The sequence below is a fragment of the Hirundo rustica genome, chromosome 6 (genome assembly GCF_015227805.2).
Source record: "Hirundo rustica isolate bHirRus1 chromosome 6, bHirRus1.pri.v3, whole genome shotgun sequence".
NCBI lineage: Eukaryota > Metazoa > Chordata > Aves > Passeriformes > Hirundinidae > Hirundo > Hirundo rustica.
The window spans coordinates 59,266,590-59,292,974 of NC_053455.1; the positions used below are offsets into that span (position 1 = coordinate 59,266,590).

The 26,385-nt window shown below is 53.5% G+C and overlaps 2 protein-coding genes across 7 annotated transcripts; one reads left to right on the forward strand and one right to left on the reverse strand.

Annotated features, from left to right (window-relative positions):
• Positions 1–52: 52 nt before the first annotated feature.
• LOC120753698 (NACHT, LRR and PYD domains-containing protein 3-like) lies at positions 53–8,194 on the reverse strand. Its single transcript, XM_040066316.1, has 7 exons — positions 8,064–8,194; positions 2,348–4,052; positions 1,698–1,826; positions 1,298–1,468; positions 898–1,071; positions 603–773; positions 53–442 (listed from the first exon to the last, which is right to left on the reverse strand). Exons 2-7 carry the CDS (start codon positions 4,024–4,026, stop codon positions 187–189), a joined length of 2,580 nt encoding a protein of 859 aa, XP_039922250.1. The 5' UTR covers positions 4,027–4,052; positions 8,064–8,194; the 3' UTR covers positions 53–186.
• On the forward strand, positions 4,652–25,217 carry CEND1 (cell cycle exit and neuronal differentiation 1). 6 transcript variants are annotated; one of them, XR_005701225.1, is made up of 3 exons: positions 4,652–4,761; positions 16,886–18,711; positions 19,908–25,217. XR_005701225.1 is itself a non-coding variant. In XM_040066513.1 (2 exons), the coding sequence occupies exon 2, from the start codon at positions 17,053–17,055 to the stop codon at positions 17,443–17,445; it is 393 nt and encodes a 130-aa protein (XP_039922447.1). In that variant the 5' UTR covers positions 4,652–4,761; positions 16,886–17,052; the 3' UTR covers positions 17,446–25,217. The 6 variants fall into 6 exon arrangements, 4 of the variants coding, with proteins under 4 accessions (XP_039922447.1, XP_039922446.1, XP_039922448.1 ...); XR_005701224.1 differs by lacking the exon at positions 4,652–4,761 and adding an exon at positions 7,515–7,653; XM_040066513.1 differs by having other exon boundaries at positions 16,886–25,217.
• The last annotated feature ends 1,168 nt before the right edge of the window (positions 25,218–26,385 follow it).

A 26,385-nucleotide genomic window follows, 5' to 3' on the forward strand; every position in this document is an offset into this window, starting at 1 on the left:
GACTGGTGGGATCAGCAGAAGAGCACAGGGAGATTGCTGGGATTGTCTGCAGGGTCTTTATTTGGCACTGGAAATGCACAAAGCTGTTCCCAGCAGCTCTGAGGGGAGAAGGGAGATGGCAGGGCCCGGACCCCTCCCCGCAGATGCAGCAGGATCTCCTGTGTGTGCCCCATGGGTGGGGCAGGCTCAGAGCCACTGGCAGCCCTGAGAGCTGGGCTGGGAATGGCTCTGGACCTTTTCCTGAAGGAGGGCAGGTCTCCTGGAGGAGGGCAGTGCCTTGCTGCCCCCCGGCAGGAGCCCGCGGTGGCAGGGCAGCCGGGCCATGGCCCCTGCCTGCGGCACTTCGTGCTCCAGGAGGTTGCCGATCTTCAGGGCGGGCTGCAGTGCCCGGAGGGCGTCCAGTTCCTGCAGCAGGGCCTGGCTGAAGCCGTCCGTGCTCAGCCTGGGCACGGAGGAAGCCGGAGAAGAGGAGAAGGTGTCAGAGCTGGTGGGGAGGGAGGCGCTGAAGGCCCCCGTCCCCTGTGCGGCCCTGCCCGTCCCGCAGCCTCTGCTCCCCATCCCGGCCAGGCCGGCCATGGAAGGGGCCGTGGCAGGGCCCTCACCCCAGGCTCCGCAGCGGGCAGGAGGGATGCCGGAGCTGCTGGCAGAGCTGCAGGACGCCCTGGGCTCCCAGCTCGTTGTCACTCAGGTCCAGGCAGGCGAGACGGGGCCCCTGCAGCAGCTGCGCGGCCAGGCCCGGGCAGCAGGCGCCCGACAGGCGGCAGCTCCCCAGCCTGTGGCACCGAGGGGAACAGGGAAGGAGCGCTTTGGCCTCTGCTCGCTGAGCCGCTCCAGGTGGGAAGGAGAAAGCTCTGGGTAGGAAGGAGGGATCACTGGCCCATCTAGCGGCCCCTTTACCGCAATGTCTGTAGTGGACAGGCACAGTGTTGGAGCCCCTCACACAGCAGCTCCACGCCGGCATCACGCAGCCCCTCGCTGAAGGACAAATCCAGCTCCTCCAGGTATGTATTGGTGCTCAGCACAGCAGCAAGGTCCTCGCAGCAGGCGCTGGTGATGCGGGAATATCGCAGCCTAATGGGAACCCACAGGAAAGACCCTCAGAGCCTTCCAAGTGGCCTCAGTGCCATCCCACCACGGTGGCAGTACCCACCCTAGTGCCTTAACCTTGGAGCTCCTTGCCCTGGAATAGTGGGACAGAGGCACAGTGCCATCCCATGGCCATCCCAAAGGAGGTACCTTTGGGGTACCTCCTCAGCTCCCATGTCCGAGATCCCCAAGGGATGCCGGAGGCACTCACCGCAGGATGCGCAGGCGGCAGCCCGGAGTCCGCAGCCCCTCGCAGAGGAGGCGCACGCTACCGTCCCCCAGTGAGCTGTCACCCAGTTCCAGATGGGCCAGGCCAGGGTGCTCCGCTAGCAGCGCTGCCAGCTCCGCACAGCAGCCCTCGGAGAGCCGGCACCACTGCAGCCTGTGGAGAGCACGGAGAACGGCGGCTCAGCACAGCTCACCTGTCCTGGCTGCTCACCTGCCCACCAAACCCGAGCGACAACACTCACACTCAGGTAAACGGGGTCCGGCCTCTCCCTGGCCACTCCCTTACCAGTATCCCCAGGGAGCACCCACTGCACTTTGGTCTGGGTGCCCCCACCCACACCCCAGATCCCAGCCCTGGTTTGGGCTCCACATGCATCTCTCACCGGAGCACCTGCAGGGCACTGTCCCGGTGCCGCAGCGCCCGGCAGAGCAGGTGGATGGGGCAGGGCAGCTCCTCCCGCTGCCGCACGATGAGGGCGTTGGGATGTCCTCCTGCTCCTGAGACTCCAGAGCTGCAGAGGAACAGAGCCGCAGGGCACGTGCAGCCCTCGGCGGTGCTGGGAGCTCTCGGCTCCCCACCCCGAGCAGAGCCTCCAGTGCACGGGAGAGCTCCTCCAGAGGTACCTTTGTCGTTTTGGAGATGTGAAGGACCTCGAGCATAGCTGCTGGAACCACCCGGGAGATGTGAGGGGAATCACAGGGTGCACTCAACATTTCAGCACCAGGGATTTCCCTTTGTGAGGGAGAAGGGGGACAGGGGACTGGAAGCCAGAGTGACAGCTAAACACAGGTGGGCCTGCCCAAGTCGAGCCAAGAAGCTCCATCACCATCAATCCCACAGTAGGCAGCGGATGGAAGAGCTCACATGTTCCTTATTCTCCCCAAGAGTAAGTAACTCCTCTGCCAAGGAACTAAACACTCAGGGAAAGACTGAGTTGGTGTTCTGGAGGGAGGAGCTGAATCATCCTTCGGGGCAGAGAAAGAGAAATCTTTGCCGTTTTGGGTCACTAAAGTGAGGAGGAGCAGGACTTACCAAGGCGCTGACGCGTCCCGCTCTGCCTCGGGATCCTGCCAGTGGAAGGAGCATCCCCGGAGGCTGACACAGCCCAGCCCAGCCCAGTGCTGGATGCAGAAGGAAAGAGCCACCTGGTCATACAGGGTCAGCTTGGTGTCTTGCAAGTCCAGGTCAGTGAAATGACCCAAGGCACTTTGTGCGAAGCTCTTGTCGTTCATCTCGAACAAGAAGTGGAAAGTGTCCATCTCTGAAACCTTCAGTGCTTGGCCAGGGAGGGAGAGGCTTCTGTGCCTCCCTTGAAGCCACTCCAGCAGCTCTTCCCTGGCTCGTGGTGAAATTCTGCACCCAATGGTTTTGTCCATGTACTCTATGGATTTCTGGCTGGCCAGACCAAAGAGGAATCTCACTGTTACGTTCAAATCCTTTCTGGACTTGTTGTAGCTTTCTAATAATTTATTTACATCCTTCTCAAGCCTCCCCAAGCTGTTGACCATTTCCCCATCATCCTCCAGAACGTAAAACATTGCTGCAAAAAACTCCTGGAGGTGCAGGTGAGTGAAGGCATAGACACTCCCATGGTCCTCTCCTTCCCCTGGGATCCTTTCATTGAGGAAGAAGGGGAGAAGACCTGGCTGGTCCAAGCCACGGTCCTTGATTTCCTTCTCCTCAAAGAGGACCTTGTGCTTCCAGATACCCTCGGCAGCCAAGGAGCAAAGCTGGAGTAGGAACTGCTGGAGGACCTGTGGGTTGTCCCTGTATCTGTGCTTCAGTAACTGGGAGAGGTAGAACATCACCATCCCTGTGGTGGTTTTGGAGTACTCAAGGAGGTTTTTCTTCCCACAAAGCTCTTGTTCAAGGACGGTGCAGATGGTCCAGCTCATGACAGGGATGACACACAAGCTATAGAGGATCTCGTTGCCTCTGGCAAACCTGAAGGCCATGTCTGCTCTCTTGGGGTTCTCAAAATACCTGCGGAAATACTCCTCCCTCCTGGCTGCCGAAAATCCCAGTATCTCCACGTAATACTCACCCTTCAGGCACCGCCTCAGGCTTCCAAGAGCCGTTGGCCTCATGGTGATGAGCAAAGAGGCTTCGGGGAGCACTGTCTTCCTCAACAAACTCATCAGGGTGAGCTCCAGCGGCTTCACCTCCCTGGGGTCAGAGCTCAGCTCTGCTTCGGGCTGAACCAAGGAAAACCCCAGGGCCTCAAAGCCATCAAAAATGAACAGGATCCTCTTCTGGTCATCCAGGATCTTCCCAGCCGGCACTCGCAGGCCAGGACAGCACTGTGAAACCAGGTCAGCCACGCTGGCTTCCATGGGCAGGACGATGGCTTTGCAGTCAACGCAGAAGACAAAGTCAAACTGCGCGTGGAGCGTCCCTTCTCTCCACTCCACCATCACCTTCCTGACCATCGTTGTCTTCCCCATCCCCGGGGCCCCCACCAGCACCACGACCTGCGGGGTTTGCCCGTCTCTGCCAGGTTCAAACAGCGCGCTGGTGGTGCTGGCGGCGGCGGCGGCTGCTCCGCTGCTGGTGCTGCCACATCCCTGGCCGGTTCCCACGGCTCCATCCTTGGCTCCGTGCTTGCTCCCAGGCTCCCTGGAGATGGTCAGCGTGGTGAAGCGGCTGTGGAAGGACGGGCTCTCCCTGGGCCAGGTGCCCAGCTCCCCGTCCTGCTGGGACTCCCGGACCATGTGCTCTCTGCTGTCCCGCCTGTGCTCTGTGCCAACGAGGAGCAGGGTCAGTCCCCAGCCCAGATAAATTCCCCACCAGCCCACCCATGCTCCTGACACACCAGCAGCCACTTATTTCAATGCTCAGTGCTTTCCTAAGTATGGCTGTGGCACTAAGGACACAATTTGTGAGGATTTCTTCTTCTGGGTCCTGATCCTGATCTATCCTTGTTTTATCCTCCTCATCCACCTGGAGGAAATGCAATTGCCTGGGGCTGCCCGCAGCCTCTGACTCATGCTGTCCCTGGGCTCCACAGCACAGATCTCCGAAGAGATATCCTTAATCCCCATCCCAAGAGGAAAGAATGTGCCCAGCTGGCTGCTGGAAAGCGCTGGGTGAGCTTTAAGGTCACTTCCACCCCAAACCAGTCTTCGATTTTAAACAATGCATTTATCGAGGAAATACACACCCTTGTAATTCGCTGCAGGGATGAGCTGCCCGGACAGAGCTGGTGACCCTGACCTCAGCACAGCTTCAGCTACGACTCAGCTCAGAGCCCAGGCCCCTGCCAGCCGGTGGGGAGGCTCCAGGTGAGGCTGCTCAGCATTCCAGGCTATTAATAGTACCCCAGGGGGAGCAAGGCTTGGATTTTCACTGCAAGGATTTCCTGCTGCCAGGCAAACCCACCCTGGCTGCTGCAGCAAATCATTCCACTGTGAGAAACGTCCTTCATCCTGCTTTCCCAGGAGTCTGAGGTAAGGACAAACGGTGCTGCCCAAACAGCCACAGTGGTTTTGCTGCTGTGTGGGCTTTCCCCCACCTCTCCAGCCGTGGGTGGATTGTAACTGGGACTCTTGGAAAGGAGAGAGGCTCCTTTAGGATCTTTGGATGCTCAGGGATGAGAGGGGTGTCAGCCTGTGCTGTGACCTGCTCTCCTGGTTTGCCTGCTCCAGTTTATGAACAGAGTGCCTGTGTGTGGATTAGGAGGGGGTAACCCTCTTGATGGTTTAATTACCTGTGATTATTTTCTTTCCATGATGGGAAAAAGAAAAGTTTCAGGATAATGTGTTTAGCAAAGCTGCCTGTGAGGGATACTGGGAAAGGGGGGAAAGGACATTTTGAGGCACACTGGGAGTTTAAGGACTCATTTCCCTGCTCAGAGCCCTGTCCCTCCTGCTTGCAGGATGTCAAATAATTCTGGGGATAACTCTTTCTCTCTGAAGGAAATGGTCTCAAGCTTTGCTAGGGGAGATTCAGACTGCATATTGGGGAAAATTCCTTCACTGAAAGGGTTGTCCAGTCCTGGCACAGCTGCCCAGGGCAGCAGTGGAGTCCCCATCCCTGGAGGGATTTAAAAGCCACGTGGATGTGCCACTTGGGGACATGGGATAGTGATGGCCTTGGGCAGTGCTGGGGAACAGTTTGGTCTTCATAATCTCAGAGGGCTTTCCCAGCCCAAACAATTCCACGATTCTATTCTCCTTCCCAAGGATGCTGCTGCCACCAACATTCCCCTCTGGGTTTTGCAGGGGGGAGCTCCCCAGGAGGCAGGGCTCTCCTTCTCCCTGCAAACTCCTCCTGGGAGGTGCTGTGAGCTGAGAGGGAGGGGGCAAATACAGCAGCACCGTTTCTAAAGGTTTCCCACTCCCTCTGACCTTGAAAAAGCCATTTTCACCTTGCTGTGTCTCAGCCAGGGTTGCTGCTCGCTGTGCCTGCGCTGTGTTAGAGGGGATGAGACTCTGCCATGGGGAGGCGGGGGAAGTTTACTGTTTTTACAGCTTTTCCTTCGCTCCCCTTTTCCCCACCTCAGTAAAAAAAACCCAAGAAAAGTTTACATTCAATATTTAAATATAACGTGAATTCCGGTCGGAGGCGTGTGAGAGCGTCACGTGGGGCTGTTTATCTCCTAAGGCAGAGGCAGAGTGTTTGAACATAAGGAAACCGCTGCCGCAACCCCTGGCCTCAGCTCATCCAGGCTCTGGGGACAAGCCCCGGTGATTCCCTCTTGCAGAAGGCTCCCTCCCTCCTCCTGCCACCTTGAGGGTATTCCTGCCTGATACAGAAGTAGCAAAGAGATCTTGCTAGGGAAGCAGCGGCTTGGGGGGTGTCACCTGCATTAAACTGTGGATTTTTACCAGCTTTGCAGGAATTCAGCCTCTCTGCTGCTGTCAGTAGATCAGCAGATTTGGGAGGCGTTAGGAAGGGGAAGCAGCTGTTTAGAGCCATGGAAAGGCCCTGGCTGTGCCTGGCACGAGTCTCTGAAAGAGCAGGGAGTGCTGGCAGTGCTGGGTGCAGGACCAGACAGGGAACATCAGCATCAGCCACAGCTAATCCTGTCCGTGCCAGCCTGTCTGAGCCGAGCCAGCTCCTGGAGCCAAGCACTACAGAAGGAATAACCTTGCTCATCCCTGCCCTGAGGGGGTGTGGGTTAGCTGCATCCTAAAGCAGCCCCTGGATGCACAGCCTGTCCTGGGAGATTTGGGTTCTTTCATCCATCCCCTCATTCTGCAGCTCTCTTCAAACACAGGCAGGATTTTTCTTTGCAATGGGATTTAAACAACCTTAAATTGTATTTTTTAGACATGACACGCCCCTGGCTGGGCACTGGTGGGTGGTTGGTGGGTCCCAAGTAACTGATGGAGGCAGATGAGCAAGTAGCACACAGCCTGATTTGCTCTGAAATAAGAGCTAAAAGAGCTCCAGACAATCCCAGAAACCTGCTGAGGTTTGGGATACAAGCAGGAAGTGACACAGGGATGGGAATTTGAGCCCTGTACCTGGTTGGAGGGGTGAGGCTGTAACAGAGTGGGCTCTTTGCTTTTAGCTGGTGAGGATGAGGAGGAGGAAGAGGAGGAGGTGGCTGTGTCTGGCAGTGCCTGCCTGGCTGACAGCGCTCTGCAGTGGGACTGTGACAGGACTGGGCTGCGTGCCCGGCTCTGGTCTGGGAAGGGGTGTCAAACCCCAGCCTCCTGGGACAAGGAGCAGTCTGGGGAGAGGGGAAGCAGAGCTGGCACAGAACTACCCCAAGGTGCAGCATTTCAGCGTCCTCCCTGCACTGTGCAGAGCTTCTCCTTGGCAAGTCAGTTTGACATTCCTTAAATCACTGCCAGGGATCATCTCAGCTGGAAATCCCTTATCCTGGTGGGGAGAGGCTCATACTCCTTTAGCCTGTGGTCTGCACAGAGGCGTCCCAAATTTATCAGGCTGGCCTGCTCCCAGGTATTTTTCCCAGCGTGTCTCCCTCGCCCCCCTTTGTTGCTATGTTTCATGTAATTGCTGCAAATCCAAGCAGGATTTGGAGGAGAAACAAACGGAGCAGCAGAGGGGTCAGTGCCGCAGGGACAGCCCTGAACTGAGCTGAGCCAGCTCAGCCCCAAATGACAGAGGATGTGGAGATGCAGCCGGCCTGCCTTTACCACCCTGTGGCCCCCCCTCCTCGGCGTCCTGCCCCTCCAGATCCCAGCCCTTCCCTCTGGATTGGAGCGCCCTCTCCCCTCCCCTCCCTGCTCTCCATCTTCATGCAGTCTGCAGAGGTGCATTGTGGGAAACTCCCAAGTTCCCCCCCCACCCTCTGCTTGCCTCCCTCCCTCCTCTCTGCGCAAGAGCCAGCTCCCAAGGTGTGTGACTCGTCCTGCCGGAGGACAGAGGTAAGGGATGCCGCCGGGATGGGGGGAGCGGGGTGGAAGGGCCGGGGCTCCCGGAGTGGCTCCCGGCCCCCGGGACGTGCGGATGTCCTGCGCAGGGTGACAAAGCGAAATGGAGACGTGGAGCTACCTGCTCAAGGTGAGTGTCCACCTTCCACCTCCTCGCAGCCGCCCGGGATGGAGGCCGGGGGCTGCCCCTGGGGCCGGCACCCCGCAGCTTTCCCCGCCAAGAGGCAAAAAGCGCTTTTCCGACCCCAGACAAGGAGCACGGTGAGGATGGCCGGCCCCGAGCGGCTCCCTTCCCGTCCCAGCTCCCGTGTTTTGCTCCCTGAAGGTCAGGCAGCCACAGAAGCTGTTTCTACGTAAAGGCGCGGGTGCCTCCCGCCCCGCTGCTTCCTGCTGCCTCCACGTACCTGCAGCCTCTGCGGGCTGTGCCGTGCAGCCCGAGCGGAGCCCTTCCGCCGGATCCCAGCGGGAAGGAGAGGCCCTGGATGCCGCAGCGGAGCTCCGGAGGGCGGCGGGGACGGGGAAGCGGAGCCGGCCATGTGCCGGAAACGGGGCTGCTGGGAGGGAGGAGGGGAAGCAGCATCCCGGGCTGAGCCGCTCCAGCCTCGGCAGCGTTCCCCTCTTCGTTCCCCCTTTGCATCCCTCTGAAAAGGTTCAGAGCGGTTTTTCCCAGCTGTTTTCTCCCCTCCCGTCTGCACGGGCAGTGGGGTTTGTTTGCTTTTTGCTCTCCGCCCGGCCGGATTTAATGGCTCTGTTTAATTCTGTCAGTCCTGAGGCAGGGGGGGGAAGCAGGAACAGGCGGCTGCTTGGTTCAGCCCTCACCTTTACCGAGGAAAGGGGGTTGTTTTGTTTGGCAGGGAGAATTTGATATCAATTAAGGGATGTATCGTTTGATTTGACCCTGGGCTTGTGCTGTGGAGCGGAGCTCACAAAGGGAAATCTGCCCCCAAAAACCCCAAAAGGGAGAAAGATGTCAGAGGCAGTAGTGCCTATTTTAAGGGAAAATTTTGCACCCGGTGGATACCAGAGGACGCTTCCTGAGTCACTGTGGGTGCTTCCAGGGAGGGAATGCTTTGGGAATGCCTCAGGCTCTCCAGTCTGATGTCCCTGCTCTCTGCGCATCCCTGTGGTGTGTGCTTGCAGGAACCTGTTGATTTGCTCCTGTTTACTTCTCTGTCCCTCTGGTGGCTTCTGGGGAGGTGCAAAGGGGGAACGAAGAGGATTTTTAACATTGAATCGAGGTCAGGCTGGCAAAACTTGGGCATTGGGACAAGAGGAGGAAGCCTCCCCGCCGCAGCCCTCTTTTCCTGGGTGGGGCTTGGGCAGGATGCCGTCAGGAGAGGGAGGATGGACTATGCTGGATTAAGCTCCCTGCTCCATCTCAGGACTGACCTCCAAGAGTCTGACCTTCACAGGTTTGACCTTCAGTGTTTTCCATCCGTCCTTTCTCAGCCACGGTGCTCAACACCGACATCTAACCCTGTGCTATTGTGGTAAGGCGAGGGGAAAAAAAAAAAATCCCAATATTCCCCTAAAAAGTGCATTTTCATCCCACTGCATCCATCCCCTCCCCTGGCAGGCTGCTGGGATGCGGGGCTGGGGAACACCCTGGCACATTGTCCCCATCCTGGATCAGGTGTCGGGGCTGGCAGGTGGGGCGGAGGGAGGGACGGAGCTCCCTGAGCAGGGATTTCCACGCTGGAGGAGCTTTGGCCATCCTTGCCCAGATGCCTTCCAGCTTTCTGCCAGGAAGGAGAGTGCCCTGGTGTTTCTGCCCAAGGTAAGGGATGGGTTTTACCCCAGAGAGTGTGGGGAGCCTCCCTGGAAGGTCACTGCCTCGTGTGGAATTGGCCCCTTGTCTGCCTGCAGTGCCTTCTTGGATTTCAGCTGCAGAGCAACAGTTTTCAGGCTGATGCCTGCAGATCCAGAGGCTGCCAGATTCCAGACCCAGCTCTGCTGTGTGAGGAATTGCTTCCAGAATCTTTCTGCTGACCCCAGCTGAGCCACAAAGGGGGTGGATGCCGCATCAGGCAGAAGGGATGGATTTAGGATGGCCATAAACTGGGGAGGGATGTTGAATTTTCTGTTGCTTCCTGCAGTGGTTGGGGCTGTTTCACTGTGCCACACATATCCCTCATCCTTTTTTGCTTGTGGATGTCAAATCTGGGATACAGGACTGGGAGGAAGACACCTTAAAAGCAAGATCTGTCAGAAAGGGAATCAGCCTCCTGAAGCTGGGGACTGGCTTGTGGCTGCATGGGGAGCAGCATCCTAATTTGGAAGCATCTGCCCTCTTCCCAAAAGCTTTTCTTGAGTGCTGGCAGGCCTGTGGTAAAGGAGCAGGGCTTTGTGATGGGAAGGAATGAGTGTTCACCATTTTCCAAGAGGCAGGGAATGTTGTCTGACCCTGTCACGTTATCCCAGAGCTGAGTAGAGAACCAAGACAAGCCCCATGGCCCCAGCCATGGTGTTGCTGGAATTAAATTTTTGGCTCTGGGAGGGCTCTGGAAAAACATTGTAAAGAAATGAATTGAGTGTGTTTGCAAAAGTCAAAACACGAGGAGCTCCCCAGGGTAGGGTTCAGGATGTACCCAGATCCCTTTGAGGTGTCACACTCATGGGTTAAGGCTCCAGGATTCCTGTTGCTATGGTGTCTCCCAAAGTGTTCCCCATTATTGCTCCAGTGCTTCTATCCAGTGTCCTGACAAACAGCTGCCATGGGGGGAAGAAAATGTCATCCTGGCTGAAAGGCCTTTCCTTTGTGCCCTTAATTTTTGTCTTGGGGTGTGGGATGCTCAGCTCTACCAGGGAGAGGCTCAAGATCCAATCTCGTGATTTTTGAAGGGTAAAAGCTACAATTTTGCTCTGCTTCAAAGAAATTGAACTGTACAGAGGAAGAGAGAATTTGATTTTGTGTCTAATCCTGGGTTTGAACCCAGGATTAAAGTGGGGTTAGCACAGCAAATGGAGGTGCTCTGGACTCTGTTCTGGGGGCTTGGGGACTGTGTTGGGACCCTGAGGAGCCGAGCTTTGCAGCAGGGTATTTCCAACCCAGCCTCAGCAAAGCTTTTCCAGATTCTGTCGAATTCTAGAAATGATTTTGCTACAAGATGGGTCTGATAGCGCAGCTGTATGGGGAGGGGGGGCTGGTGGCACTTGGGGGGCCGTGCCAGGTGTGACTCAGTGCCCACCCCTGGGGAGTCAGTCGGAGCACGTGGCTGGAGATAAAATCTTCTCTCTCCCACGGCTGCTTGGCCGTGCCTGGTTTTTGCTGTGCACGTGGCTGTGTACAGACAGGGTGCCTTACCAGGGCAGGGTGCAGCTGTGTTTGGGGTTAAACCTTCCCCAAAAGAGCACAGTTTGAGCCCCTGGCAGGAGCGTGGTGTGTCTGCAACGCCGCCTCCATCTCTCAGAGAATAAAATGTCTGCCACGTCCATCCCAGGAGCTCTTTGGGGGCAGGATGTGTGCGGCTTGCAGAGGTGACGCTCTGCTCAGAGCTTGTCATCTGCAGAGGTTGTGGTGCAGAAGAAGACCATATATGTCCCGTTCCCGGGCTCTTGCTGGTGGGGAGACTGAAGTGCTGTGTCACCTGTGTGGGCAGCATGGCTGGGCAGCCTCCGGAGGGGACACTGGCAACGGTGTCAAACCTCTGTGCAGCTGGTGGCCCGGGGTCTGCATCCCAGAGCCCTTCTCTTTGCAGATGGAGGGCAAAGCCGCCTTTGCTGGGCTACAGGAACCTGTTCTGTTCCCACACTTCACCTCAGTGCCAGGCACAACCCAATCTCTGGGTGTGGATGCATTGCTCAGCCTGGAGAGAGGGGACGTGGCTCGGCGGTGCTGGGAGTGAGAAGTCCTGGCCACTCTCTGGAGGCTGTGGGGGTGATGGGTGCAGATTTCTGGTCACTGGACCAGTGAGGAGGCTGCTGGGGCTCAGAGCAGCTGCAGGAATTGCCGCAGCCGTGGAGCAGAGGCTTGGCTGGCACATCTCCCCCCGTGGCAGCGATTCGAGGCTGCTGCCGCTGCTAAAATACTTCCAGCATCTGACGCTCTCCACAACAAGATTCAAAGGGCTGTTTGAGAGGGAAATGTTTAATCCAGGGACGGGGGGGAGGGATGTGGGGAGCAACAAGCAACAGATTGGGAAAAGGATTCATAAATATCTCATCAGAGTGAAGTGGGTCAGCAGTGTTTGCTGCGACTTGGTGCTGCTGTCTCTGAGGGCTGGGTTTGGGAGGGCTGGGAAGCACAGCAGGCTCCTGTACAGTCTGTCCCTGGCTGTGCAGCACTGAGGCCGTTTGGAAGCGTCCGTGACAAGTGACTGTGCTGGCGTGGGGTTCGCGTTGCGTTGTATCGCGTTCGCCGTGCGTTGCGTCAGGAGCTGGGGGCTGAAATAGCCTGGAAGGGAGCTAAAATCCTCCTTGGGGAGCTGCTCACGGCAGCTGAGAGAACACAAGCTCCTTATGTAAAGCTGCTTTAATATTTATGGTAATATCAGAGGCGGTGCATTACCTCACCCATCTTTGCTGCACTTCTTGGGCATGGGGAAAGGCTTAGTCACTACTCTGCCGTCCTTCTCCTGGGTGCTTGCTCGGCATCTCCCTGCCTTTAACACCTTTGTTCCCCCAGCAGCTCAGAAAAGGGAGAAACGCTGGTTTTCCCCATTGGGAATGGGAAGTTGAAGCACCGGGAATGCCGCTCAGTTGCAGGAGGGGACTGGACACAAATCCTTCCAGCCCTGGCACGTCACTCCACATGTAGCAGAGGGGACAGGCACAGACCCCCGAGGACACTTCCCAAGGGACAGGGTTGTCCAAGCTGCTTTCCTTAGGAGTTAGATGAGAAGGTGGAGGAGAGCGGGATGGTGAGAGTGCTGGGAAAGGAGCTCCCTGCGCTGCGCCAGAGCCACCCTTGGTACCAGCTGCTGTTTCCTTAGGGAGAGCAAAGGCCTGTCTGTCCTGTGCACAGGGGGATGAGTGCCTTTCTTCCAGACAGGCAGGAGTGACTAAGAAAGGAAGAGGAGATTAGGGGATAAGGATGTGGATTTGAAGATAAGGTGTTTCCTCCCATCTCTGGCTCTTTCTGCACAGCATTGCTCCAGGTCAGATGTGGTCAGTAGCTATTTCGAAGATGGATGTTTCCAACTGGAGGACACCTGGAGTGTAGAGGTGGACCTTTGTTGCAGGATAAATCCTGATACATGACCCCACTGCGTTGTTAAATCCTTCCTTGCTGCCAGTCTCAGTGTGGCAGTGGAGGACCTGATGGAAATGCGCCGCTTTCCATAACGGAGGGAAAAACCCTCTGGATGAGCTTCCCACTGCACCCCAGCCTCACACCCTGGAGCAGCTCCTTGTTCTTGCCAAGTGACTGACTTTTCCTTCCAAATGGAAGCAGTAGGGGAGGATGAGAGGACTTGGAGACGGGATGGGGCCGGTTCCTGCAGAGGGAAGGGGCCATCCTGATGGAGCTGCGCTGTGGCACGGCTCAGCAGTGACTCATCCCGCCACGTTCGGTGCAGGATTGATGCAGCTTTCATCCTTGCACGCAGGAGACAGATGAATAGATGTGCCTGGTGATTTGCTGGGATTTGAGGCAGGAAAGGTGCCCTTCAGGGAGCCAAGGGAAGCTGTTCCTCCGCTGGCCTGTTGCTCCGGCGGAGGGCAGCTTGTTGCGCTGGGTGAGTGCGACTGCACTGACCTTGAGAGCATCCCAGGGGAACTGTGGCGTTTGTGTGCCAATCTTTGCAGCAGCAGCAATTTGGAAGGCTTTCCTTTCCCTTTTTCTCCTTTTTTGTGCCTGGTTTTATTGCCTCCAGCTCCTTCTTCCCAGCCTGGGAAAGAGCTTGTTAGCTTCTGGCAATGAGAACCTTCCTGAGATGATTGTTAAACAGAAATAGCATGGAGCAGGGAAAAGGGAAGGAATGAAGCCTGTCTCCCACAAAATCTTATTCCTGAGTGCTGCTGCCTGTGTAGGAGGCAGAGAAGGGAGCTGGAAGGGGGAGGAATGGGTAGACGGGCAGAGACAGCAGCTGACAAGAGAGAAGAGAGGAATAAAAAGATGTGAGGAGCTATAAAGAAGAAAGCAAAGGTAGGAAAATGTGACATTAGAGAAAAACTTGGTGTGATGGAATGAGGGAAAAGGAGACAAAAGAATGGGGGGAACCCTCATTTTTGGAAATGAGAAAGGCACCTCTTTCTTCAGTCCGGGGGAGACAGAGGTGCCTAAAGATGAACCCATGGTCATGCCCTTGGAAGTACAGGATGGAGAGGAGAGATGATTCCCAAGGTGGGGAGCTAAGAGCACGCAGAAGAGGGTTAAGTACTGGGATTAGAAGAGGATGTGCTTCTAAGGGTACCCAGGAGCCGGAGGAGGAGGTGGAGCCAGGCCAGAGGGTCTGGAGAGGTGTTGGGTGATCCTGTGGCCACTTGCAGGATGGAAAACCACGGACAAAAGCCCTTTTATGCGGGCACTTAAGAACTGCTGATATTGATTTTTTGGCTTAGTTTGGTTTCCACATCTTTTAAAACCTTTTCTAAGCTGCATGAGGGGTTTGCGTTGCTTTTAGTGGAAATGCACTTAGAATTGGGAAATTCTGTTTTGTGGCAGCAGGACAAAGCTCCATGGCCCAGCATGGGCTCCAAGCAAAACCAGCTTTCCTGCCCCCAGGGATCTGGATCATTGAGGGGTATGGATAAACCTTGAGGTGCTTGGGCTGTGCAGGGTCCCCATTTCTCAGCACAAAGGTGAGTTAGCCCTCTCTGATTTACCTCACGGTCTCCACAGGCTGCACATGATTTTCCTAGGGAAAAGCAGAAGTTTATTGCTTGGTCCATGTGCTGTAACCGTACGAATATCAGAGTGCGTGAGTGGCCCAGTTAATTGATATCAAAGCGACAAAGAAGGTAAATTAATATTTGCCACGATTAATCTGACTCTCCCTGCTTTGAACTCTGAGCCCACTTCAGTTGTGGGTCTGCTTACTATTTCTTTGTGTCTCATTGTACCAGATTGAAAAACAAAACAAAACAAAAAAAAGCATAAATTAGTCCCAAACCAGAGGTGCAGAGTCCTGGGAGTGACTGTGTGCAGCCTCAGCCCCGGATTTATGTAGGACTTGTGATGACAGAGCAGTATGGATGTTCTCTGGAGGCATAGGAAAAGGTGAGGCAGGTGGTATCTACAGAAATATTGTAGAATGAGCACTGAGAGGAAAATATTCTTGGCCACTTGGCCAGGCCCTTGTTTCCCTCCCAAGCTCCGAGCCACAGCGAGGTCTGCAGCTGGGTGAGCGTCTGGGGGTGGTGTTTGTGTGGTACAGGATGCCCAAGTGCCTGACACACGCTTTGCAAACCACGAGAGAGGCACAGCCTGCGCTTTCCAAAAGGCTTTAGTATCCCAAACTAGGGACTGCAAGCACTTTCAGTGAGAAATACAGGGTTTTACGGTCACCAAGCCTAGTGCAGTGTGAGGAGCTGGACCGGAAGATCCTTGTGGGTCCCTTCCACCTTAGGATATTCTGTTACAGCTATGGAATTCCGTGATTTTGGTGCTGCAGTTCCTGACGGGCACTGGAGCAGCTGGTGGCCACCAAGCAATGGCTGGCAAGGGAGAGCAGGAGGGGGAGGTGTTTCCATCTTAGACTTAAGAGCTGTAAGGTGTTGCTCAGCTTTGCTCTACTCCCAAACCTGTCATTTCTGTGAGATTGCCTCCATTCCTGCCTAAATGGAGATGAAAGCCCCACATTTGCCAGCCTCTTTTCCAGAAGTGTCAGCAGCACAGATCATTGCTGCAGTCCTGGGGCTTTGTTCCTGTCATTAGAGGAGTGATCTGCCCTCTGAGCCGCCGTGGAAGGAACCTTTGCTGGCTGAGGGTTTTGAGGAGCCTCTTCAGCTCTCGATCCAGACAATGAGCTCTGATTTCACTTAGCAGGCAGAAAGCTGGCAGCCCTGAAGGTCAGCAGGGAGCCAGCACAGCCGGCGGCTCGGATCCGACGCTGCCTCCTGGTTACTCTTTTATTTCCCAAGCTCAGAGCTGATGTGGTGCCGAACTGCCGGAGCCTGCTGGCAAAATGCCCGGTGCATTGTCCTCTGCTCCCATCACATGGAAGTGCAGCCACAGGAGCTCCATCCTCAGCTCACCCTCTCCTGCCAGGTTTGTGGGGTGAGGTTGTTGTGGTAGTTTTACGTCCCCTCAAAGCCCACTTTGTCCCTTTGCCGAATTCCCGTGGTGCAGCCGTGCTGTTTGCCACTTCCACCAGTGTCCCGGGGAAGACAGCCCCGGCTGATCACCAGCGTCCTGTTTGGCTCCATGGGCAAGTCCAGCAAACCCTGAAAGGAGAGGACAGGGGTGAGGTGTCTCCATCACCAAGAGATCCAGCTCTGCAGTAAATCCGTGCGGTCAATTCTCTGTTTGGCACCAGCAGAGGAACTGGCGCTTTGTTTTGCTGTTGCTCCACCAAAATTCTGGCAGGAACAATCCTTTTATCCCTGATACCTGTGAGGAACTAATCCTGGTTTTCTTGCAGTATCCATCTGGAGGGAGAGTATCACACAAGATCCCAAATCAACCACTTCCTAAATGGACCTCGGGATAGTGCTGCAAAAGGGAGGGTGGCGGGTGAGACAGGCAGGGAGGATCTATCCATCTGCTTTCCCATGGAACGAGGTGTTCTCTCCTTACCCAGAAGGAATTGAAAGGAGGAGCAAAGGCAAAGGAAGGTTTATTTGGTTGGATGTGAGTTTGTCATCACTGACAAATGGCCTCACACACGGAGCCAGCATGGATTTGGACTATGGATGCCCAGATGTGGCAACCACAGATGACAGTCAGTCCAACTTGTTTGAAGTTCCTGTTTGATATTAGGAAAAAATCCTTCCCTGTGAGGTTGCTGAGGCCCTGGCACACATTACCCAGAGAAGCTGTGGCTGCCCCATTCCTGGGAGTGTCCAAGGCCAGGCTGTACAGGGCTTGGAGCCCTCTGATCCAGTGGAAGGTATCCCTGCCCGTGGCATGATCAAGGTGAGCTTTAAGGTCCATTCCCACCCAGGCCATTCTCTGGTTCCGTGTTTGTTGCAGGCACAGAGCCTGTAGTAAATGCTTTGAATGGAGTTCACAGTTCTGAAAGAAGGAGCCAACAGTTTTCCAGTCTTCCTTTCTGTCCTCCTCCAGAGCAACGCTGGCTTGCTCTGCCCTGTCACTCACCTCTCCTTGCTCTGCTTCCCCCTCCAGGTTCTGTACCATGTCCAGGTAGGACACCGCCAGCGTAACGAGCATCCCAAGACAACCGCTCCCAGGCCTCGAGCTCGGGTGGCTCCTGTGCTTCCTGCAGCAGCCGGGCAAGGGAGAAGAGCTGGGAGAGCCCCGTGCATCCAGTCGCTGCCCACAGCACCCCTAGGATGGATTCCAAAGGCAACGTCCGAAGCGGAAACAAACCCGACGCCAAGGCCGCCAGCTCCGGGAAGCCGGAAAAACCCAACCCCGGGCCTGCCACGAATGCAGACAAGAAGGAGGCCCCCAAAGAGCAGCCAGCTCCTGCCACGGCCACCAAGAAGGCAGGCGGCGACGCCGCCGTCGCCAACAACCACAGCAACCTGAAACCCAGCGCCGCCGCCACGGAGACGCAGGAGGCCGGCGGCCAGTCCCCTGACTCTGACCACAAGGGAAACAGCTCCGAGGAGTCACCGGGCGGCTTCTTCGACAACATGAAGCCCTTGATCATCGTCGGAGGAGTGGCGGTGGCCGCGCTGGCTGTGATTGTGGGAGTGGCATTCCTAGCCCGGAAAAAATGAAGACCGAGACGGGGTGGGGATGAGAAACCCAGCCCAGCTGTACAGCTCCTTTTGAGACAAATGCATGCAGAGAAATCTATACATAGTTATATATATATAGAGAGAGAGCGAGCTAGATAGGTCAACGACAAACACCAACTGCAACTCCAGGGTCTTGTTCAAGACAACTGTGCCAGTCTGACCCGCTGTGGGTAACTCCATGCACTCAGTGTGTTCTTTCATGTAATATATCTTGGCTTATACCACTGTGTATAGATTACAGCTTCTCCTGATCGGTGTAAATGATGGTGTCCCCTCCCCTCCCCTGCTGTCCTCCCTGGGAGACATCCCCCCCCTCCTCCCCTTGCAGTCCCGTTTTCAAGTCCAAAGTGTTCTACGTCCCATTCGGAGTCCCAGTTTGTGTTTTGGTTTCTGTTTGGTTCTCTTTTAACTTGGGCTGTGGTAAAGAAGATGGAAGGGCTAAGGCCCGGCTGGCCTGTGATGCTGGGCTGGGGGTGTTTTTCCAGCCTTCCCCCCCGGGACAAGGGAAGAGGTGCAAGGGCAGTGGCAGGGAAGAGGCAGCTCCCTGACCCAAGAGCCGCGGGCGATCCCTAATCGGTGTCTGTGTATCTGCCGCTCATCATCCCACCTTGGAACACCCGCCTGGGAAGCGCTCCGGAGGAACCAGGGCGGCTGCAGGTGGAGCTGCAGCGTGGCAGAGCCGAGTGTGAGCCTGGGATGCCACATCAGGTCACTCTTCTGGCTGAGCTGCCAGCGGGACAGTGACCAGAGGGGCTGTGCTGTGGCCTTCAGGATCCCCGGGCTCGCCAGGGTCACGTGGGCAGCGTTTGGGATAGAGAGACTTTGTTTTGGATCTAGTATTTCCTAAAGTTAGGCTGGGCTTTGCAGGGTGCTGTGGCCTCAGTCCAAGCTCCCTCGAGGTCGGCTGGACTATTTGTGTTCATTTTTTTGAGCTTTGGATAAGGCCTTTCACTGGATTTTTTTTTTCCCCCCGCTGAAGACTGAGGTCTCTCAGCAGACGGAAAGACAGGAAAAGGGGGAGACATGAGCTGGTGTTAGGGGCAGAGAGGACCTGGGACCCCATGAGAGTAACACTGACCTACCCGTTTATACCAGGGAAACAAACCCCTTTCAAGGGCACTGGAGACTGTCCTGGGTGAATTTCTTACATCCCTCTTGTGACAGTAGTAGCAGGGATTTGTAACTCGTCCACACTTTGGAAATGGAAACAAATTCCCAGCCCTCGGGAGCTGCCTGATTTCACGGGTGAGTACCTTGGCTCATAATGCCAGACCTTGTGAGGGGGAGGAGAGAGGGTGTTTAGTGCTTTGGCCAATGCTCAGCACTGAACAGCAAGAGGTGAGGAGATTTGCCTCTGAAAGCTTCCATTAGGCTTCTCTTGGCTGCTGCAAAACAGAGTGCTAGAAAAACCCCTGACATTTGGGGTTTAAGTTGGGTCAGAGTTTAGATGAGGTCCAGTGGGAGTTCGGCAGCGGCCGCAGCCCATGGGCAGGGGCAGGAGTGATGGTAAGAAAGAGGCAGTGACACAGCGGGGTGAGCTCTGTTACAGAGCCTGTCCTGCACCTTTAACTGAGATGGATGGATGGATGGATGGATGCATTCTGGGGCCGCAGGGATAGAGGGAGGTGTGCATTCCTCAGGTGCTGCCTATGCAGTGTGTGCCTCTGGCACATGGGACGGTGTGGGGGTATAACCTGACCTGGCAATTCTTCTCTTGGCTCATGTTGTGTCTTATTTACCTTCAAATCTGACCTGCTGAATGCACATGGCCTTGGAATGCATAGCTACTCCTATGGTGAGCTCAGAAAATATTCCCAAAGGTGCCTGGCCTCTGGGAATATCAGACACCGAGTGCTGGTGCAGTTAGAGGTTGATGCCTCCACCTTTGCCAGCACAGAGACAGGAGCAGGGCTCACAGGAATTCTGGGCTCACAGGAGTTTTGGAAAGCAGGGCTACAGCTCCAGGTTAGATCCTGGTAGCCTAAAGCACTTGGCATGAGCTGTGGATGTGTCTCCCAGCAGCAGTATGTCACTTACAGCCTGGGGAAGGCTTGGAAGCAGAAGGGTCCTCCTCTCCCCTCAGATTTCTGAAGCACAACTTCACAGGAAAATTTTTGCAGGGAGTTTTGCTTATGTTGCTCAGAAGGAAGGGAAGTCACCCTCTCCTGCTCTGGTTCACGTTTTGCCAAGTAGGGTAGTGATTTTCAGACAGTGACTTCTGTTTTCAAGTGATGTTTCTACTTCTCCTGTCCCCTCCCTCCCTCTCAGCTCTGTCCTAGGATTGTTTTTAGCAGTGTGTGACGTTAGGCACAACATTTATCTATTCTGCCCTGACCGACACAGATAGATCGGGGGAAGAAAATGAAGCGCCTGCTCCACTCGAGTCTCCAGTTTTACTTTCTAAAATGTTTTTATTTCCTTGTCTTCACCTTTGGCAACAGAAGAGGGGAAAAACAGTTCTCAGCCAATGGCCTTAACCTTTTCTCCGTCTCCAAACCCCGCCTGCCCTTAGAGCACTCGGATGCAAGGCCACCAATTTCATCCAGAAACACCACAGAGGTGATGATGGGGCTGCAGCTCCTCATCGGGGCGCGTCGCTCATTCGAGCCCTCCCTGCACGGCAAACCCGGTATGTCCTGTTTGTAAGGGATTTTTGAACGTGGTCTGTCCTGTTCCCAGGGGATTTTCCACTTCCTGTGATCACTTAGCAGTCTGCTGTCCAGGTTCAGCACCTGGAACCCACCTCTTTGGCAGTTTGGTTTGGAAAACACCTGTCTGTGTCTCTCTGTGTGTGTGTGCCTTGAGGCACATCCTGCGTGTGTATTGAACAAACCTTTGTGTAGTATTGCTGCAGTCTGGGAGAATCCAAGCTGGAGGTGCCCCTTCCTCCATTCCCTACATTCAAACCAAGTGTCCGTGATGTCTTTTCTGTGCCATTCCCACCACGCCATGCAGCTCCTGAATTCCTTTCCGGTCGTGGTTTCTCCTCTGTGCAAGGAATGTTTGGCTGGTGAGAAGTGCTGAGCGTGTGGTGCGCCCGGAGCCCTGAGCCCCTGCTTCCCTCTCCAGGTAGTCGTGTGGGCTCTTTGCATTAAAATGAGGCACTTTTAGACTATCCTGGACTCTGCTGTAGTGCTTTTCCAAGCGTGGCTCTAGCGTTGAGCCGGGCAGATCCGGCGTAGACGCCACAGCGCGCCGCAGCCTTGACTTGCAAACGCCTCCCGTCCTGCCTTACCCTGCCAGGCCGTGCAGTGCTTTCGTACTGAGCCAAAAATGTCCAGCGAGCACCAGGCCGAGGGAGCAAATCCCCCTCTCTCAGCCAGCCCCAAATCTGTCGAAGCAGAAGGCTTAAATGACTGACCTCGCTGCGCTAAATAAATAGTTGTCTTTTCTCGTACTGAGCACACGCCGTTATTTGCTTGATGTCCTTCTTTGTGTGTTTTTTGTGGTATGAAGTCCTTCCAAGTGACATCTCCGTGCGGAGAGCGAATTAACACTTAAAACTAATCAGAGTCTGTGCTTGGGGTTTGAAGAGATCTAGATTGCTAGTTTACTCTTTTGATCAAGTCGATAAATTAAATATTGGCGAAACTGGTTTCGGACCTTTCAGCCTATCACCAAAAGTCTCAATTGAATCACTGCACCCGATCTCAATCTCTTTTTAGGGAGTCATAAATTTTAGTTGAATACAAAGATGTCATTTTGCTGTCTTGGACAACTCAGTAGAAGGTATTTGCTGCTTCTATTTTAAGAGAGATGAAATGGATTATGCTTCTGCTTCCTCTTCCTACTGATTTAATACCCTGTAGATAAGTCCTGTTATTCCTAACTGTGCTGCAGCAGGATGAAAACAAATCTGGCAGCCAGGGAATAATGCACCAGCATTTTTTGGGAGGGTAAGAACGAATTCCTGCAGGTGCTGTTTGCCTGGGGCTCACTTAAAGCACTCAACAGTCACTTGCCCTGAAGCATTTCTCAGTTCCCTCGGGCTGGGTGATAAATTAAACATCCATTTGTGTCTGATGGACTGAAGTTTGAAGGTTGACCCGTAGAATACTGAAAACAAGGGGAATTTTTCCATTGGCTTCACCATGCTCTGGCCTTTGAGTCCTTGTTGGCACCAGGGATATGATCACAGGTCATCATAAAATCATCTCAATTACACATTTATTTTTAAATTGACACAAACGTTCCTTAGGCTCAGCGTAAGGGAGTTTTCTTTCTCCGAGGCAGCCCTGCTTATAGTGGCATCAGGATTTGTGTATGAACAACAGCAGTGCAACCAAAAGCCCCCTGGAGCTGGTGAGAGATGATTTATGCCTTAAAATATTCCCTACTTTTCCTGGAAACGCTACAGGGGTTTAGAATTCAGCACCCTTCTAACTATTCTTGGAATTGGTTGAAAAATAACAGTGCTGAAGATTGGAGAGGAAAATGATTCTTTGAGAAATAAACCAGAAAAGGAAGGCAATGAAAAAATATGTTTGAAAGGTGAAATTCTTGGAATTTCAATCAGCTCCATGAAAAGCTTCAAGTCGGTGAAGATTCTGAGAGGGTGCATGGAACAGAGCAGAGAAGTGGAGAGAAAAAGCACTAATTTTCTTAATAGCTTTGGTAAGGACACACTAACTTTTGTATCCTCTTCCCTCCCCTTTTTTTTTTTTTTTTTTTTTTTTTTCCTCAGAAAAAGGCAAAAATGACAAGCTCTGGTGCCATGCAAATTAACCTCTGCTATAATTGCCTTTTCCAGATGAATTCCTGCTGGCTCTGTGCAATGTTAAAGGGTTACAAAAATGCCTGAAGTTTTCTACAACCAACTTTGCGCGGTTAAGGGGAATTGCCAGGACATTAGGAGAGGCTGTGCTCTCTTTTCATGCGCTTTGCTGTGACAAGGACTGCAGATGCAGCCTGCTCACACTTCCATCCTCCTGGTCCATCCTTCATGCTGGAGCAGGAATGCTGATTCCCTTCCCAGGCCTTGCTGTGGTATCATTCCCATCACCACAAAGCTGGGAGAGGTCCATAGAGGCAGGAAGGAGCATCACATCATGTTCATGAGCTGGCTGCAGTTCTGCTGCACTGGTTGGGCACTTTCTGCCATGAAGAGGAATTGGCTTTGATCTGGAGCATAACAGTTGTGTATTCCAGTAATTTCTCACGTTGGAATTTGGAATCATTCCTGCTGTTTACACTGGAGGTATTTGGTCCTTTACTCTTCTGGGGAGAAATCTGCTGATGCTGAGGATCTGTTGGCACATTTTGGATCTTATGAGTGACACTCGACTGGCAGCCCCAAAAAGCCTTGGAGCCTGTGCCCCCATCCAGCAACCCTTGGGAGGGTTCAATCCACTGAATAAAGTGGGTTTATGATGACTTTTCCCTCTTCTTTTTGAGACTATCAGTCCAGCCCTGCAACCTGCTTTCCTTTTAAATTCCCTAATTCCTGGGATGTCTGTTCACATCAGATCTTCAGCTGCTACAAACTACAGAGTTCTATTGGTTTCTGATCTGATTTGTTGCTTGTTCTTTCCTCCTTCTTTGGCCACTGCCCTGTATTCCCTTTCATCTCCCTACTTTCTTCCCAGGCAGCTCTGCAGATGTGACCTCTCCGTAGCCCAAGGCTGGGGCAGATTTTGGGTTGGCTAAGGCAGGTTTTGGGTGGTCCCCCAAAAATACAGGCAGTGCTGGGCCCCCAGACTTTGTGTCACAGCAGGGGAATACGTGAAGCTTTGATCTGCCCTCACCTCTGAGGGTCTAAGTCTGCAAGAGGCTGAGTGCTCGTCTGCCACAGGATTTGTAATGGATGACAAATCCCCAGGAAGGTCCCGTGTTTGTCCTTCCCTGTCAGTCAGGTGTGAGGTGTTCTGGCTGCCAGAGAGAGTCTGACGTGGTGTGAGCACACACAGCACTTGGCTGCAGCCAGAGCTCCCTCAGCCCTCTGGAGCACCAAAAACAGAGGGGAAAAAAAGAGCTTTTGAAGTCGAGGAGATGTACTTCTGCTGGCCTGGAAGGATCAGCTGTTGTGCCGGGGGTGAGGGTGCAGGAGGTGCAAGGATTGTCTCATCTGAATGAGCTGATCTGGTGTCACTGGGTGATAGAGAACTGTGGGACTTATGAGCCTCTAAAACTCATATTTCATTCAATTGACCATACCAGGCCTCAAAATCCTGTGAGAGATCAGAGCCTTTGGCTTTTCAAATTCACAGTTTGGATCTACCTTGTGCTACCGCTCTGCTCCCTCCTCTGGGCAGTGTGTGCTCGGATATGCAATACTCTGGGACTCGTGTCCTCTGCTCTTTGATGCTCTCCAAATTAAATAGATCTTTTTCTTGCTGAAAAGCATAACTTGGGTTAAATAGGCTTTGGACTGGCTGTTCCCGTTTCTCTTCTGGTTGTTCCTGGCTTGCAATTCTCAAACAGTTCCATCCCTTTTCCATTTCTCAGCCCCAGCGCAGCATCCCAAGCATGAACGTACAGGTTCTTTCTGTCTGCGTGATGATGATGCAGCACCAAAGCTCCCACCAAGACAAGAGGAATCTTTAATCACCTTCCCAACAGCCAAGTCCTGCATCGTATCCCTGGTTTTGCCACGGCTGTTTCAAGCAGCCTAGCTTCTGGGGCAAGCTGATGAGAGCAAGGGTGCCACAAAATTTTGTTTGGTTAAAAACCGACCAACCAACAAGGGAATAATTTGGCTTTACCGAGTTTTGAGCAGCCCTTCATAACCCTGGTGCCTTTTCCCAGGACTGTTTCAACTGAAGCCTTTAAAAGTTGCAGTTTCACCTCCCCGGGAAACCAACTCTCTTCCAGTGGTAGGTGCAGGTTGGCTGTAAGTTTGTGGAAGAACTAAAATTGTAGGAAGGGAACTTGAAGGTCAGATTACAGGGGTTTTTTTATTTTGTTTTTGGTTTGTTTGGATTCTGTTACTTCTCCAGGGACTGATCCAAAGCCCTTGGAAGTCAGACTGAAATGCCTGCTCTTCCTTTGGAAGCCTCAGGCACCTTTCCAATGATGTCAGTGGGTTTTGAGTCAGCTCCTGAGTGTGTTTTCCAAACGATAGGAATTTTCCAAGTGACACCTTGATTTCTTCCCTGTACAACCAGACCTGCTTGTCACTTACACATCTTTACCTGTGTTCAATATACAGGTTTGGGTGGGTTTTTTTGAGGTTTTTTTTTTTTTTTGCTCTCAGAAACAATATGCTGCTAGATACATTTCCTGGAGGGAAATGGACACCTACCTACACACAAAGCTATCCAGCTAATTTATACCTTGTTGAATTTATAATCTTGTCTATGCTTCTATGGACACTTTGTATGGGCTGCAGCTCAAATCCTAAAATAGTCAAGAATTTTTTCCTTTCCCATATAGTATTCTATTTACTTTGACTTTGAAAACAAAAAAAGCGTATAAATGCAATAATGCAGGTAGACTAGAAATACTAGATTGAAAATTTAAAGTAGTTTAGCTTGTCCCATTGTGACTGACAGTGTTGTACGACACCCAACGCTGTACCCTGACATTTTCCAGGCTTTCTCCGTAGCTGAATCTAGTATTAGCTTTGGAAACCCATTGTGTGAGTGGTGGGTGGATGGGTCGGAATCGTGTGCTCTCTACACACTGTATGTTACTCACATCACAAGCTGTATGGCCACTCCATATGCTGTGAAACTGTAAATGATTCCCAAATACACCTGTAACTCTTACCAGGATTGTGAGAAATAAACTATATGTAGATATATATACACACACATAGAGAGATTGTATAATTCCTCCTGTGAGCATCTTCGTGTACCTGTGGGTGCGAGTGGAACTTGCTGTGCTCCCTCTGGAGTTTTTCCGGAGAAAGCTGCGGCTGCCCCATCCCCGGACACGTCCAAGGCCAGGGTGGATGGGCCTTGGAGCCATCTGGGACAGTGGAAAGCGTCCCTACCCGTGGCAGGGGGTGGAATGAGGTGAGCTTTAAGTCCCCTTCTAACCCAAACCATTCTATGATTCCCGGATTCTATGTCTGTGTTTCCTGAAGGCTCAGTTTTTTCTAGGAATAATGATCCTGCTGAGAGCTGTGAGAAGAGGCAGTTCCCACTCCAAATAAACTCCAGCCTGCCCAGGGAAAGCAGGCAGAGGATGATTATTTGTAATTCCCAGATAGGAACTAAATTAAATCATAGATTTACCCAGAGACACAGGGGAAACGTTTCCGATCCAAGAGAGTCCCTATCCCGCAGGCCGGTCTCCAGCCTTCACCCCCAGTTCTTTGCTGCGACCTTTTTCCTGCCAAATTTCTCCTGCTGATTTTCTGGCTTTGTTTCTAAGATGGCCTGGGAATACCTCCCAAACAAACCATCCCCTGAGCACTGGGTAGTGTCTCTGGGGTCCCTGTGCACAGATTTCCTCCAGGCTCTCAGAGGGAAGGAGGGTTTTGGCAGCACGTGTCACCACACGGGGTTGATGTCGTGTTACACCAGCTCCAATCAGGGTCCCGACAGAAGCCTGCAGGCCTTTGGAAATTAATTTCTTAAGAACTGGGAAGAAAGAACCAGTAAATTCCCCAGGGTCAGGAAGAAGGGCATCCTTCAGCTGCAAAACTGTAATCAACTGAGGGCTTTGCTGCAGAAACACAGCTGGGGACTCGAGTTTTAGCTTGTCTTAACAGGAGCAGGAGATCAAGTAAGTTCCTGTTTTCTGAGTGGGAATGCTGGAGCTGAGAGGCTGGGATGGATGGGGGCCTGAGCCTCCCACTGGCCCCAGTCAGGCTGTGTGGAATTGCACGTGCCTGGGGCAGTGTAGGGATGATGGGAAGAGCTGATGGAGCAGGGGCTGGGACAGCACTGTCCTTTGTGTTTGTTTAAAAAGCACTGGAGTTACAAGCAGAGAATAAGGACCATAAATGTGAAGCTCTGTGATATAAAGGCTTAG